This window comes from Eubalaena glacialis, chromosome 11, assembly GCF_028564815.1.
Source record: "Eubalaena glacialis isolate mEubGla1 chromosome 11, mEubGla1.1.hap2.+ XY, whole genome shotgun sequence".
NCBI classification, from domain to species: domain Eukaryota; kingdom Metazoa; phylum Chordata; class Mammalia; order Artiodactyla; family Balaenidae; genus Eubalaena; species Eubalaena glacialis.
The window spans coordinates 111,853,385-111,867,550 of NC_083726.1; the positions used below are offsets into that span (position 1 = coordinate 111,853,385).

Below are 14,166 nucleotides of genomic sequence, written 5' to 3' on the forward strand. Positions count from 1 at the left end.
AGCAAGTGCCAGGGCTGGAAGACTCTAAAACTGCTCTGCTCTGCATCAAACAGAGCCTGGGGACCCGAGTCCTTGGCAGCAACTCCTGCCTTCAACCTCTCAGCAAGAAATACATGGCCCCTGTATACATGGAGGGAGTTCCCTAGCCTTTCAAGGAAAGCCATTTTCCAAATTCTGAAGAGCCCTCACATCCTCCATTCTCTTTTACTTTGATTCTGTGCAACCCTCATCACAGGACTCAAGAACGCTGGGACCCACCACCTCTCGTGGGCAAGTGGATCAAAACCAGATGTCCAGCTCCAATCTTATAGAGTTAACAAGGAGGCAATTGTGACTTAAATCAACACCCCCATTCTGGAAGGGCAGATTTCCTTGTCAACAGGACGGGAAGTAAAGGGGGAGGGCGATGGGAGCTAAGACAGATCTGACACATGCTTTCCAGCAGGTGGCCAGAAAGCCTCAGCATTTGTCTTGCACATGAAAATGAACCTTCCCGTGGAGCAAGTTACCCTGTGGGGTGACAGACTTTGCAGAGGGCTATCAAGCAATCTCCCATCTGGATGACCTCACAGAATGCAGAAACAGAACCTGACTGGCAGGTGATGGACTTGGGATGGTCACAGGCTTCAGGCTAGAATGTCAGCACATCGAGATCTAGCTGTGTACCTGTAAACATACCCCTTAACCTCACATAACCTCAGTCTCCCCACCTGCAAAAGAGATTATTTTGGGCACTGAGATAACACCATGTGATATTTACAGTAATGCCTGGCACCCAGTAAGTACTCAAATATTAACTATCATCATCATCAATCGTCTTCAAAGTGGGTACTTCTCTTAGTCAGAAACACTAATAGGCGTTCATGTGGAAGCTGGATGATTAGCATCGGGTCTACCAGAAAGCCAAACCCCACCCCTTAGAGCTCTGTACACACTGTGCAGGCGAAGCCAACTTCAAGAGCATTCTTGGCCAAAACAAAACTCTATGGCAAATTCTTTGCATGCCTTTCTGCCTTTGACTCAGCCATTCCCCAAAGATAAAAACAGGAGCTCATTGAGGGTGTGCCAAGATGCACTCCAAGCAAAGCATATTAGCGCTGAGCGAGTAGGAGGATGGGGCTACTGTAGAATCCTCAGATGGTACAGTTGGAATGGAACTTTGAGATCCTCTAGTTCAAGTTCTTCATTTACAGATGGGTACGTCAAGGCCTGGAGAGACTATCCAGGGTCACACAACAGCAGCCTATTAGTGACGGAGCTCAGTGGCAAGCTTGGTCCCCCATCTCTAAGTCAGCAGGCTTTCTGCTGCCCCAGGCTGTTTAAGAGGACCTTGGCCTGGGATCTTTTGAGATCAGTAAGCTGCCATTTACTCCTACAACTCTGGCCTTGAATGAGCAAGAACCTCAACCCTTTCAAAAAATCTCTGACTGAACAAAATCCATAGAAGACTGGGGGCTCAACAAAAGTCTTTCCTGGAGATGCTGCTGAAAAGTGAGCAATCACAACAGACCACACCAAAGTTCACGTCAAAATCCTTCTCCAGCGAAACCACACTGACAGGCAGAGGTTAGTCCTGTAAGGATGCCCAGAGCCACAGACAGCCTCTGGTTGTTCCCAGTTAGGACTGCTTGAGAAGGACCATGGCACAGATGTGGACACGAAACAGTCAACGTATCCTTACCACCCAGAGGTGCGTGCACACTCAGCCCCTTGGTATTTTTAGGTAGAAGGAAAGGCTGACTTAAGGAAAACTATCAACAACACGAAAAGACTTTAAAGATCTTGGTCCCTCTACATGTGCTTTCATAGGTTCTAAAATGAGTCCTCTGAAAGGCTTCCTTTGTCCAGCCTTGATCTTAATAGAAATCTGTTCAGGCAAGAATGAGGTTCTATCTGCACTGGCCTCAGACTTCCTAAAACTCACACATCCTCCATCCCCAGATACAAATGGTCTGAAAAAAAGCTGCTCCCAATTTCTTCCACAAGCTGGCTCTTCTGCAAGACACAATACAGTGATGGTCCAATCTGAACCAGGTGCCCATATACCTGCCACCCATAACACAAGCTCTAGGAATGCCTCCTGCCCACCCAGGGCCCCTCCTGTGCTCTCGTGTCCCCCAGCACACACACAGCCCTGCTCTCCTCTCTCTCTGCACACACCTATCCACGCACAAAGTACATCCACAGAGCTTATCAGCAGCAGCACACGGGTCTTAGGCTGGTCTCCGGTAGATTTGGTCCTTCTCCAACAAACTCAATTCTAAAGAAAACTAAATGGAAAACCCTAGCAACGGTCATTAGTTCAGCATCCCCACCACCAGAAACTGCCTGCCTCATTAAAGAGTAAAACAGCAGCTGGTGAGGTTGGGAAGCAGGGTGGTGGGTTTGAAGGATCTTCTGTGTCGGCCTGACTCTCTGCTCTCATTCCCGCCAACACTGGATTTACATTCCTCACAGTTGGGGTGGGAGCGCTGTAACTGCTCAGGAAACAGTCTGGAGAAGCCTGGAGCGGGAACCGCCTGCTGCATTCGCCGTCCTGGATGGAGGGGCGGTGGGGGAGGCCTGCACATCTGATCTGTCTGGGAGGGGAGCTGCGGAGATGGGAAATGTTATGTAATTAAACTCTGCTGGCCTGTCCCGCCTGGGGAATGTGAGAGCCATCAACAGTGACCTCTTCCAATCAACTTAATTGGCCCAATCTCGCCAAGAAAAGCAGCAGAATTGGTTTAGTGCCTCATGGAAATAGCTTAGTGCCTGACTATTTATGGCCACTGAACTCAAGGATGGATGGGAGCCTGATTCTGAGCCAGCAGTTCACAGCATGTGCTGACTTCTGGGAGGACTCGGAGGCTTGAGTGGGTTTCCTGGTCCCTCTTTTTTTTTTGGTCTCCATTTTTGTCTCTGGGGAAAGTGGCTGCACCAACTTGCTGCATTGGGTGTCTGCAAAGATCCAAAGCCCATGCCCTCTTCTTACAGGCAGGCTCTTGCCTGCCAAGGACGCGTAGCCCGGAGAAAAACAGACCTTCGTAGTAACCCGGGTTGGCTGGACTTTGCTCTTCTTTTATTCTAACACGCCGAGAACAATGACTATTTTCTCTGTCCTCAAATCACATTTCTTTAGGCATCGTGGCCTGCAGAAAAGGGAAACGTCCGCGTCGGACAGTTAATAACATTGATTTGTGGACCACCTTTCTTCTGAATAGTTCAAAGACCTGTTATGAAAACATATTGCCATCAACAGTAATCTAGGCTTGGCTGCCTCCATTTTATGGGTGAGTAAACTGAGGCAGTTACAGAAAGTTCTGTTTGCACCATGGGTGAGCAGTAGACACTCAGTGGGCATTAAGACGGTTTTACCAACTTGCACTGTAAAAAGGAGGTCCAGGACCCATTTTTACAATGGTTCACATCCATGCTAGCGCCTGTATTCAACTCGGCGTCACCTTTGAGTAAAGCTTCGTACCCCTAAACACACCAAGCTTTGAAGGGGAGGGAAGCAGAGTGAATTTTCCTCCTCATTGAGTCATGGCAGACAACGCCATTTTACACAGAGAAACAATGGAGGATCAGAGAGATTAGAAAAATTTCCCGAGGTCACCCTGCTCCAAAGTGGCGGAACTGGACTAGAAACAAGCCATTCCCAATGGGAAACCTTCCATCTCCACCACGCCATCCTCCGAAATACTGCCACAAGGTCCTCTGACCAAGGGTCAGACCCTGTATCAACCCTCTTACACAGATGAATTTCCCCTACAAATAAGGCAGAACCTCAAAATGGCACAGTCATCATTTCAGGAAATCAAAAGTGCCATGGGTCAAACAGATGAGGTTTATTCCCCCCAGACATATGCCCTCCCACGAATAGACCTAATAAATGAGGTTCCTGGTCAGCAGGTGTGTGCGGCCAAAGCACACCCCTCGCCCTGCTCTGTCCCAGTTACCTCCCCAGCTCTTGCTGGTATGAACCCAACCAACATCACATGCCCCTCCCTCCCCAAATGCTTCCTAATAAACCCTTCTTTTATCTGTACCTTTTAAACTTTGATACACATCTGAGCATCCAAGACCATTTTCATCCTTCCTCGGCCACAAAGAATTGCTGCAAAAACATACATTCCACTTCCTCCGCCAGAGCCAGCATACACGCCCCTCCTGTCCTCCAAGCTAGCCTTCCCCCAGTTACTTCACTCCAGACCCACGGCATACACGCACGCGCACACACACGTTAGCTTTACACTCACAGCCCAGAAGTCATCAAAGATTAACAAACACTCCCAACCTGCATCTTCCTGGCATCTTCCTGCTCACTGCCTCGCCCCTTCTCCAGCTCCACGTATGAAGCCGCGTCCCTGCCATGCTCTCAGAAACTCAACCCTCCGGGGTATCAGCACCTGCATCCTGACCTGGCTTGCTGCACCTTCCACTCCCAGCCCACACCCCCTACAAGAAACAGAAACAGCCCTCAGCTCCCTCCCCAACACACAAAACTATCCATCACCCCTATCTTTCTTTGCCCTTTTTACAAAACCACAGGTACATTTCAAATCAGCTTCCCTGTGGCCTCCGAGATCCATAAACATCTCTAGAAACTGAATTATAGTTCTTGGAAAAAAACCTCAACTAGCACCGAGCTCTCCTCGTTCCTCCTGGCAAAACTGTGGCAGTCCGCTGAGCCCTGGGAAGAAATTGTTCCAGGGCACCGTGCCACGCCCCAGTACCCAGCAATGGGCTGAGCATCCAGTGGGCATTCCATTTCTTATTTCTTAAATAAGAAACCCATTATACAATATAATACTATGCGCATCCCGTCCACTCGGCATGCGAAACACATTTCTCCACTCACTCAGATCTCACTCACACACATCCCCACCCGGTACCAACACACAGAGGACTTTTCCCCTTAAATGTACATCATTCATCCTAAGCCTTCTCCAATTCCCTGCCCTCTGGGGAGGTGGAGAGCGGGAGAAGGCAAAAACCACCCCAGCATCCTTCTCTGCAAATGCCCCATCTCTCCATAATGTGTCTGAGCCCACACTTTTCTGTTCCCCACACACCCCAATGCCCTCCTGGCCAAATTTCCCAGCACTCACTCATAAGGTTCACACTCTGTTCTTTGCAGATCATCTCCCCTCCCCATCCCTTCGGTAATCCGCAGGCGCCTAGGCTAACCTTCCACACGCGTCCCCCACACGGGCGCCCTCCCACGCCACACCCACTCCGTGTGTCTGTGCAGGCACGCACAAGCCATCTGCTGCAACACACCGTACCTCTCCTCCTGCTCCGACACCCTTCGCAGGCACAGATTTCTCATTAGCTACACCTCTGTTCCCACGTGCTCTCACCTGCTGCCCGTGCAAGAGAGCCTCAGAAACACACACCTCCACCTGCACACAGAGCAGGGGGAACTCCCGCACTCTGGCCGTCCCCCATACACACCCTCACGCAGACACTTTCCAAAAAACCTCTTTCCCTGACCAAACAGAGCGCCCAGGGCTCCTGATCGCCCTCCACAGACGGCAGACCCGTTCACACAGAGCCACAGCCTCCACTTCCAGCTACAAAACAGTCCACACCAGCACAGAACCGTACAGGCTCCTTCCTGCAACCCCGCAGACTTCCTACTCTCCCCCAGCACCGTTCAGAGCTAGGTTTCTTTTCATCTCCTCCTCTCCCAACGCCAAACCCAGGTCTGAGCGTTTGAGCCCAAGGCAGAGGCGGTTGGATTTTATCCCCTGAATCCCACTCCTCCACCTTCTTTCTGTCGGGGGTGGGGTGGGGAGGGGAGCAGGCTGAGGACCTGGGAGAATTTCTCAGTGCCGGGAAAACAGAACCGATTGCAAAGTTCCTTCCCGTTCCAACTTTCTCCATCCTGACATTTGGGGCAGAGGGTTTAGATGTGCCTCTGGCTCTCCGTTCTGCAGAGCGGGAGAGGACACCTCTTCATTACAGAGCACTTGCCCAGCACAGTGCGTAAGCGACTAGAGTCCCGGGGCGACACCCACCCCCTTTTAGCCCGCCCTCCCCACCCCCAGCTCCCGCCCCCTCGCGCACATAAACAAGTCCAAGACGCGCAGTCGCCAGCTCTCCAGCTCCGAGCTCAGCGCTCGGGCTGCGTCCAGGCAGCTGCCTGCACTGAGACTCTGAACGTGCCGCCCGCCGCCAGAGGTCGAGACCAGGCTGTCTAGTTCGGTGTTTCCTCCACCTGGAAGCCCCCGGCCACGGATCCAACGAGAGGGATCCTTACTAGTCAGCAGCCCTCACCCGGTGCGGCTCGGGGGTCTCAGTGCTGTGCCTTTGGGGAACGCAGCAGCCAAACTCCCCCAGAGAAGCAGCGCACCCACTCGCGCCCGAAAGCCACAAGCAGAGTCCCCTCCCCCACCCCAGGCCCGCCTTTCCCGAATCTTCAACTTCCGAGCGTTCCAAATTTCCTTCGGAGTGTGAGTGTACTACCCCGAGCTCTAGCTCAGGGGCCACGGAGAAATTTGGTGCTTGGGGGTCCTCTGAAGTCCGACCTAGCTGCGCCGGGTCCCGGGCCTCCCAGCCTCCCGGTACCTCCGATTCCCAGAGCTGGCCCGGAGGAACCGCGAGGAGCTCCCCAGGGACCGCTCGGGCCCAGTGCCCGCCGCTCCCGGCGGCGACCCAGACGCGCGGGCCGCGCGCACGGCTCCAGCATCTGCGTAGAGACCCAGGGTTGGGTGGCCGCCGGCCAGGACGAGCCCGGGGTGCGGGGCTGCTTCCGAGAAAGCTTTGAGCGGAGGCAGGGGGACTCCAGCAGGTAGCCACGCCACGCACGGAGTCTCAACTCCCGAAACTGGGAAGCGACTCTCCGGGGCCGGAGCTCCGCGTCCCCTCCCCCCCGCCAGCCCCCGCCCGGCCCGGGAGGGGGAGGAGAGCGGAGAGCTTGGCGAGGCGGCGAGCGGGGCGCGGGGGGCGCGTGCGGGGAGCGACGGCGGCACCCTCGCCTCCCCGCAGCCCCGGAGACGACTGCCACCCCCTTTTGTTACGGGATGCGCGAGGAGCCTTCTCTGCGGGAGTAGACGGGTGCGTTGGTGAGGGGCCGGCGGTTGTCCCGAAGCCCTTTCGTGCCCTTCCGTCTTCCCCCGTTCCCCTCGCCTCCGCCCCCCACCATTTCCAATCCCGGTCCCTTAAACCTGATCACTTTCCCAGATATTGGGCGGTTTCTCCAGCAGCCGAGGCACGGGAGGGGGGAGGTGGGAAGGAGTGTCCGTGCGCGGGGGCGGGCGGGGGGCTGTGATCGCACCTCGGCCTGGGCAGATCCGGGCGCAAACTTCGGGAAGGCACGAGCGGGGGAAAGTGCGGGAGCGCGGCGCGATGGGGTGAGGGCGGGGTGCGGAGCCCGGGCCCCTCGCGGGTCTCCGGCCCCGAACCTGCCCGCCCAGCGTGCCCGTCTCCCCTTACCGTGGCAGAAGTGACCATGGCATCCGTGTGACCGTTTCCAGGGGCGTCGACATGAAGAGAAAGGTGGACGCGAGCTCGGTCATTCAAAGTCTCTCCCACCCCGCCGCCGCCGCCAGCCCCAGCAGGGGACAAAAAGAGAAGGAGAAAGGAGAGGGAAGAAAGTAGTTGCGCCGGGCTCTCTCGGGGGCCTCGCGCGGAGCTGCTACGGTAGGGAGAGGAGCCTTCAACTCTGAGTCCCGTGAACATAATCTGCGCGGTTATAACCAGCCAACCCGGCCAGATGGCTCCGCGCTCAGCGCCTTAACCCCTTCGGCGCCGCGCCGGCCGCCCCCGCGCCCGGCCGGCCGCGCGAGCCTGCGCCGCAGCGCCCCTCCGGCTGGGGTCGGGGGCCACTGGGGGCACGGGGTCATTTCCCCTGTCCTTTCTTAAAGAAAAATATCCCCAACCTCCAAGTTGGTAGTATGCTTCAGTTTGCCCCTCCATCTCCGTTTTAGAGATCCAAGAAAAAACGAAATATTTAACTTTTCACACTGCACTTTACACATTCATGCCTTCAGTCTGTCTTATTTGTTCTTTTTCTTGAAAAATCTCTTTTTGATCTTCTTTTTGCTTTTCATTTAAGGTTTTTCTTTACAAAGCAGAAGGGCCTTTCTTGCCCCTTGCCTCGGGAGGCTTGGGTCGAATGTGCGAACTCCTCCGAACCTTCGACCCTTAAAGCTCCAGATCTCTCCCCACCCCCTACCAAGAGCACCCGTCCATCCTTCCCGCTCCCCACCACCGGAGCACGCCCCGGGACACCGTTCCCTGGCGTGCCCGCCACTCCGGGACCAGCACCCAAGGCGCTGCAGGCGGTCCAGGCGGATCAAGCCAGACAGGTATGGGGTCGGGGGCAGGGGGCACGGGGCGGGGGTGGGGGGAGGGCGGGTGTGTGCGCGCGCTTGTGTGTTTGTGCGAGAGTGAGCGTGGAAGGGAGAGGGTGATGAATCGGAGCCTCCCACTCCACGCAGCCTTCAACTTCTTCTAAGCCCCTTCCTTCCGAATGAGGGTCGGGCCCTGCAGCCGAGCGCCCGCCCAGCACCCACCAGTCTGCACGCGGGGACAGCGCGGGAAGCAGAAAGGCAAGCGACAGACCAACCTCTCTAAGCGCTCCGAAAGGAGTGACGCCCACTTCCCCACCCTTAGATTATTCGAGGAAAGGACGGGGGAGTGCAGGGGGCAAAATCTCTTATTTCGAGATAACTTTAGCCGCCCATTAGACCCCGCTTGCGGTGAGCTCGGTCTCTCTAAATTTACCCTAGTTAATGCGTTTTGCTTTCGCCCATTTGCCATCAAGAGAAGTGGGGGGGAAATGTCACTGAGGGGTCAATGAGAAATCCAGAGCCTCGGAACAGAGTTTTGACCCCCTGTCCTCCTCCTACCCGCTCCCCGGGTCGTGGCGTGGGGGGATCTCATCTCCGATCCCCCCTCCCCCCCCCCACTTCTTCCTCCCTGCCACCTCAGCCACCCCTCACACCATCTCTTTCCAGGACCTTTGGACATGCGCGCCATTGGGGGAGGGGAGTGAGTAGGTATCGCTTCTCCCCGCGGCCCTGCCGTTCTGGGCGTCTAATAAGCAGTTCAGTTGGCGTCCAAGTACAAAAAAATCCAAATTCCTTTGACTTGTTTGAGAATTTAGTCAAACACCAAGAAATAAGGACGCCGCACCTACCAGATCAGGCTGAACCCGACGCAGAGAAGAGGCTGCCGGTCCGAGGGGAGGTGGGAAGGGATGGGGAGGCGGGGGGCTGCGTACTAGGTAGATTGTACCTGCCTCATCATTATCCTGGCTGCTGGAGATTGCCGCATGGAAAACGGCCAGAAGCGCCTACTGAGGCCGAGGGGCGGCACCTCCCGGGGTCCCTGGGGAGAGTAGGGTCCTCCTTCCGTGCCGCCCTCGCGCCAAAGTGTTCAGGTCCTCCTCCGGGCCAGATTAGGCTGCAGAGATGTCCCCTCCACCCGGAGCACGGCACCATGAAGGTCTGGATTGGGCGTGCTCTGCTGGGTCCCGGTTTTCTCGCTCTGCTCTGGCCCGCCCCCCTGCCCTCCCCCACTGCCCGCACTTGCGCCCCAATCCCACCACCCCACCCCCCGCTGCCGCGCAGTCAAAGGCGGGATTCAGGCCCCAGATTCAGCTCCGCTGGCCAGGTTCTAGGGGCTCTTCTCTGGAGCTCCAGGTCCTCCAGTAACCCAAAGATTGCAAGGAAAGAGGGGGTTGGCTCCCGCTGCAGCGAGGAATGGGTTAAAAACCTGTCCCGGCTGATCTGCCTGCCGCTCTTCGGTCACCAGCAGGATGGATGGAGGAGGGGAAGGGAGAGGGGCAAACTTAAATGTGAAAAAAGTCAGAAGGAAAAAAAAAAAAGACGAGGCAGAGTGGAGTTTAAGACCGATTTGTTCTGCAGATGCCAGGCGCTGACTGGCTATCTCGTTTTGCCAGGACCTAGGCGATCCCAGGAAAAGTTTGTGCCTTTCCCACCTCGAGGGGGTTTTGTCCTGAGCTGGTGGGTCTGTCTTTGCGTGCAATCAACACGCCTTGTAATATGAGAGGTGACACCTTAATCTTGCCAAATATGCCTGGTGCCTTGGGGGGGAGGGGGGGAGGGAAGGGAAGGAGGGGCTGAGGGAGGAGAGAGGAAGAGGAGAGAACAGGCAGAGGCCGAAAGATGCCCTTTGCTGACTTTTTCCCAAATGGAGAGCCACTGGCCCTTTCCTTTGTGGAAGGCCCTTTTCAGACAATCTTCCTGGAGCAGGCAAACTGCCTTTTCCTTACTGCTATCCTTCCTAGTTCAGAGCTAAGTGTCCTCTTCCCCCCTCTAAAGACTGATATCCAGGTCCTCCCTCTGGCTTCCAAGAGAGTGACCAGGTGATCGAGAAATAGGGTGGCCAGAAAAAGGAGTAGAAAGGTGTATTTTTTTAAAAGATAGAGGAAAAGATTATTGCGTATAATATGAAATCGTTTTAGAACTGCGGAGCATTGTGACTTCTAAGCAAATCCATTTTTCGAAATAGAGACAGATCTGAGTGTTGCAGACAGCTAAAGCAAAGAACAGAGCTAGGAAGTAAGCTGGGGAGTTCGTGCCCCAAAGGCGGTGCTGGGTCCGGGGCAGTCCATCCAGAACTAGGTCTTTTTGGATCCCTTTCTCCAAGTTGAGCCCGTGGTGGTCGCAGCCTGGGCCTTGGCCGTCCATCTGTTGACTGTATTTTTAGGTTGCTGAACTTTCTTTTTCTCCTGGCTGCATCTGGGTGTCAGGCCCTCCTCCTGAAAGTGGTTTGTGAGAGCGGGGACTGGATCTGGTGTTTGGAGGTCCGTTTTAAAACTCTCTCCTAAAGCAAATTTCTAGAGCTAGCCTCCTGCCCACCCTTCTCTTTTGCAACAGCACCACTCTGTGGTTGAAACACTAAACAGAAACGGAATGACAACGTTGGCCTGAAGCGTGCCTTTCCCTTGTAAAAAGCAGCACTTACGGCCTCGATGTTTGAGTTAAGTTGACTGTGTGTTGGCGGGGTGGGATGCCCAGTGTGTGGTCTTGTGCTCTAGCTGCCTGTGGTTAATTCACTGTGACATGTTGACCCAGGAAATAAGAGAATTGGGCCGAATGGCCTCCAAGGACCCTTTCCTCTGTGACCATTCGTGGCAAAGACAAGCGGGGTGATTTTCCCCATGATCAGCTAGCTAGCCTTGAACATTTGTCTTCGCTCATTGTTTTTTTTGTTTTATTTGTTTGTTTTTCCTCCTGCCTTGGAGATTGCTCCTCCACACCACATATGATCCTCAAATATTCGCAGGTTGCATCTTCTGCGGCTGGAGGGCACTGCGGAGAATTTGGCAGGATGCCCGTGACTCCTTTCTTGGGCCCTACCCTGTCCCTCCCCACCGCCCGCTCACTCAGACTGCTGCTTTGCCAAGGGAGCCTGAAAGTCTCTGTTTGTGAAACAATTAAGCGAATGCAAAAGGTGTTTGCACAGGGACTGGGAATTTAAGGGTCAGGGAAGACCGTGCACTCCCTTGGCTCCCGGCACTCAAAAGATTCCCCGCTGCCCACCCATTACTGCACAGGTCCTAACCACAGCCGTTATTAACATCACACCCACGTGAACATCAGGCCCATTAGCAACCCTGCCCAAAGGTCCTGAAGAGTCCTGGGTGAGGCATTACTCTTTTTTGCAAAGTAGGTGCCGCTGTCCACAGAAGCCGTGTGCCCAGGTCTTCCCTAAAATTTCTATCTCGAGAAAGTGCAGCTTTGCTGTTATCAGCATTGGTGTCTGCCAGAGCAGGGATCCCAGAGGTCATGTTCTCTGAGCCTCTGTGTCTTCACCCTGCATTGAATAGTTGAGGAAACTGAGGCTCCAGCCTGACCATGACTTTCCCCAGGGAAATAGAAAAAGCCTGGTAACAGATCAGGAGCTACGACTCATTGAAAGAGGGGATTTTGGACTCATCCAAACCCAGGTTTCATGCGGCCTTCTTCACTTCACAGCTGTGTGTCTTTGGGCAGGTGCTGAGCTTCTCAGTGCCAGCCTCATAGGAGTGTTATGAGGATCAAATGAACTTATTTATTTAAAACACCCAGCACAGTGCCTGGTACCATGTAAGCCCCAACTCCCAATCTAACGGTGCTTGCACTGAAATCCTGCCACCCCACTGGTGGCGGATCAGCCTTTAGAAAGACTGTCCTGTTTTTCGTAAGCTGTCTTTAAAACATTTCATTAATGTAACTCCATGGGTATATAGTCTCCCCTTTGGACAAAGACAGAAAGAAATCAGCAGAATGAAGTAGTGGACATATTTAGAATTTTAAGAACTTCTTAATATGGACCTCAATGAGCATGGAAGACATAGCTGAAGGATTTCAAAATCTCATCTTATTCATTCTCTGCCTCTAAAACAGAACCACCTCCCCATTTTAAAGGAAATTCCAGTGTCCTTTAACTCTCAACAGCTTGCCTCGTATGTTCTCGGTTTGTTGTTCTTGCTAATTATGTTCTAGAGCTTACACTGAACAATATAATTAGTTACACTGAACAATAATTGATCAACTCATTTTGTGAGATAGCATGAAGATTCATAATTATGCTTCAAAAAATTACCCAGAATAATAGAAGGAAGGTATGGATTCCTACCACACAGGTGGCTATAGAAATCATAATACAGTCTCCTATTTCACCAGTCATGACATGAATTCCTCACCACCCTATAAATTAGCTTTACGTTGCACCAAACTCCACGCATAAAAAAAATTGACATGAAGGTTTCCTAGGTAACTAATGCACTTCCAGAGGGCATAGGCCTCAGGAGACAAAGGGGGCAGGGAAGGCGGTGGGGGCAGGGAAATGAAGAAAGAGAAAAAAAAACCCTTCGATTAGACCCATGTGACATAAACAAAATATTTCATGGGTAAGAACTCATAAGGTTTTATTAGCTGGGTTTGACATAGCTATGGCACTGCCATTAATTCCATCTTCAGACAATAAAATACTCGCTAGACTATCCCCCTCATCACGTGAGCCAGCATCTCCTGGTCCAGGTGCAGAGTTACAGATGCTGAGAGTAACTATTCATCTGCTGAGCTATGCCCACTCACCAGCCAGCTGTTTCTTGAGCCCTCCAAGGGGTATTTAGACATCACCAAATGCTGGAAGTGAAAAACAGGGTCAATTTGGATGTTTCAAGAGATGGAGATGCATATGTGACAGTATAGACTCTGAGCCCCTTGGAGCAGGGCTGTGAGCCTCAGGGGAAGGCTGGGGTCCACGGGTTGAATGGACAACGTCCACGTCCGATTTCCAAACCTCCAGTCTGGTGGTCTTTTCACTGCTGCTTCATCTGGGGAAGGGTCTGGATACTAAAGAACCCGTGAATGCTTAGGAGGACATGGAAGGTTGTAGGAGGAGCTTAGGTTTCCATTTATGCTGAAAGAATGTTGGTTCATCCTGAAAGACATACAATCCAGGGAATCCAGGAACAGCAGAGAGAAAGCAACACTGTCACTGACTTTGTGAGCTCAGGGAATTCACTGAACTTTTCAGCTCCTTGGTTTTACCATGTATACAAGGGACTTGGCCTCACTTTCTTGTATAACGGGGAATATAAATAAGAAAATTAAAAAAACACACTGGGGTGCAGTGGAAGTTTTATATTATCTGCTCTCCTCCACCTTCAGTAATTCGAGTGACAGTGAGACTCCAGCTGGTTCCAAGCCACAACCAGGTGACTTCTCTGTGCAAAGCTTGGCCAGTTGCTGATTCCTGTGGCTGGAGTGTTCCTACCCATTACTACAGCATAGAGTGAAGCTTGCCTTTTGCACTTTCCGTGGCTTGCTGGCAAAAGGGCACAAAATACAGGTTCTTGTCTAGAAAGGCGACTAGAAAACCAGAGCCCTTTCCATCACACAATCCCTTCCACTGGGTGTTGAAGTCATTTGGGGATTTACCTCTGGTTGGGGACTGGGATGGGATTAGGAAATAGACAAGTCTTCTGGCCACACCCTTCATTTACTATGCTTCCTGGGTAGTCAGGGGCGGGGAAAGTCTAGGAGGCAAATCTATAGCAATCCAAAGGTACAGCTTTCCCAAGGATTTAAGGCTAAGTAGGGCAGGAACCCAGGTCTCCTTACTCCTAATTAGGAGCCCCGTCCGGTCCAGCCATGAGTATGACAGCGACATACAATAAAATGTCCTATGAGTACTCTCTTCCTGTACATCTCTCCT

General features: G+C 53.0%; 1 protein-coding gene across 1 annotated transcript in view; it reads right to left on the reverse strand.

The window, feature by feature from the left end:
* The window catches only part of NTF3 (neurotrophin 3), a 65,270-nt gene extending 57,581 nt beyond the window's left edge, over positions 1-7,689 (reverse strand). Inside the window, exon 1 of the mRNA XM_061205132.1 lies at positions 7,423-7,689. Within this exon, the coding sequence (XP_061061115.1) occupies positions 7,423-7,668 (246 nt within the window). The 5' untranslated portion in view covers positions 7,669-7,689. The remainder of the gene's footprint in view (positions 1-7,422) is intronic.
* Between the last annotated feature and the right edge of the window lie 6,477 nt (positions 7,690-14,166).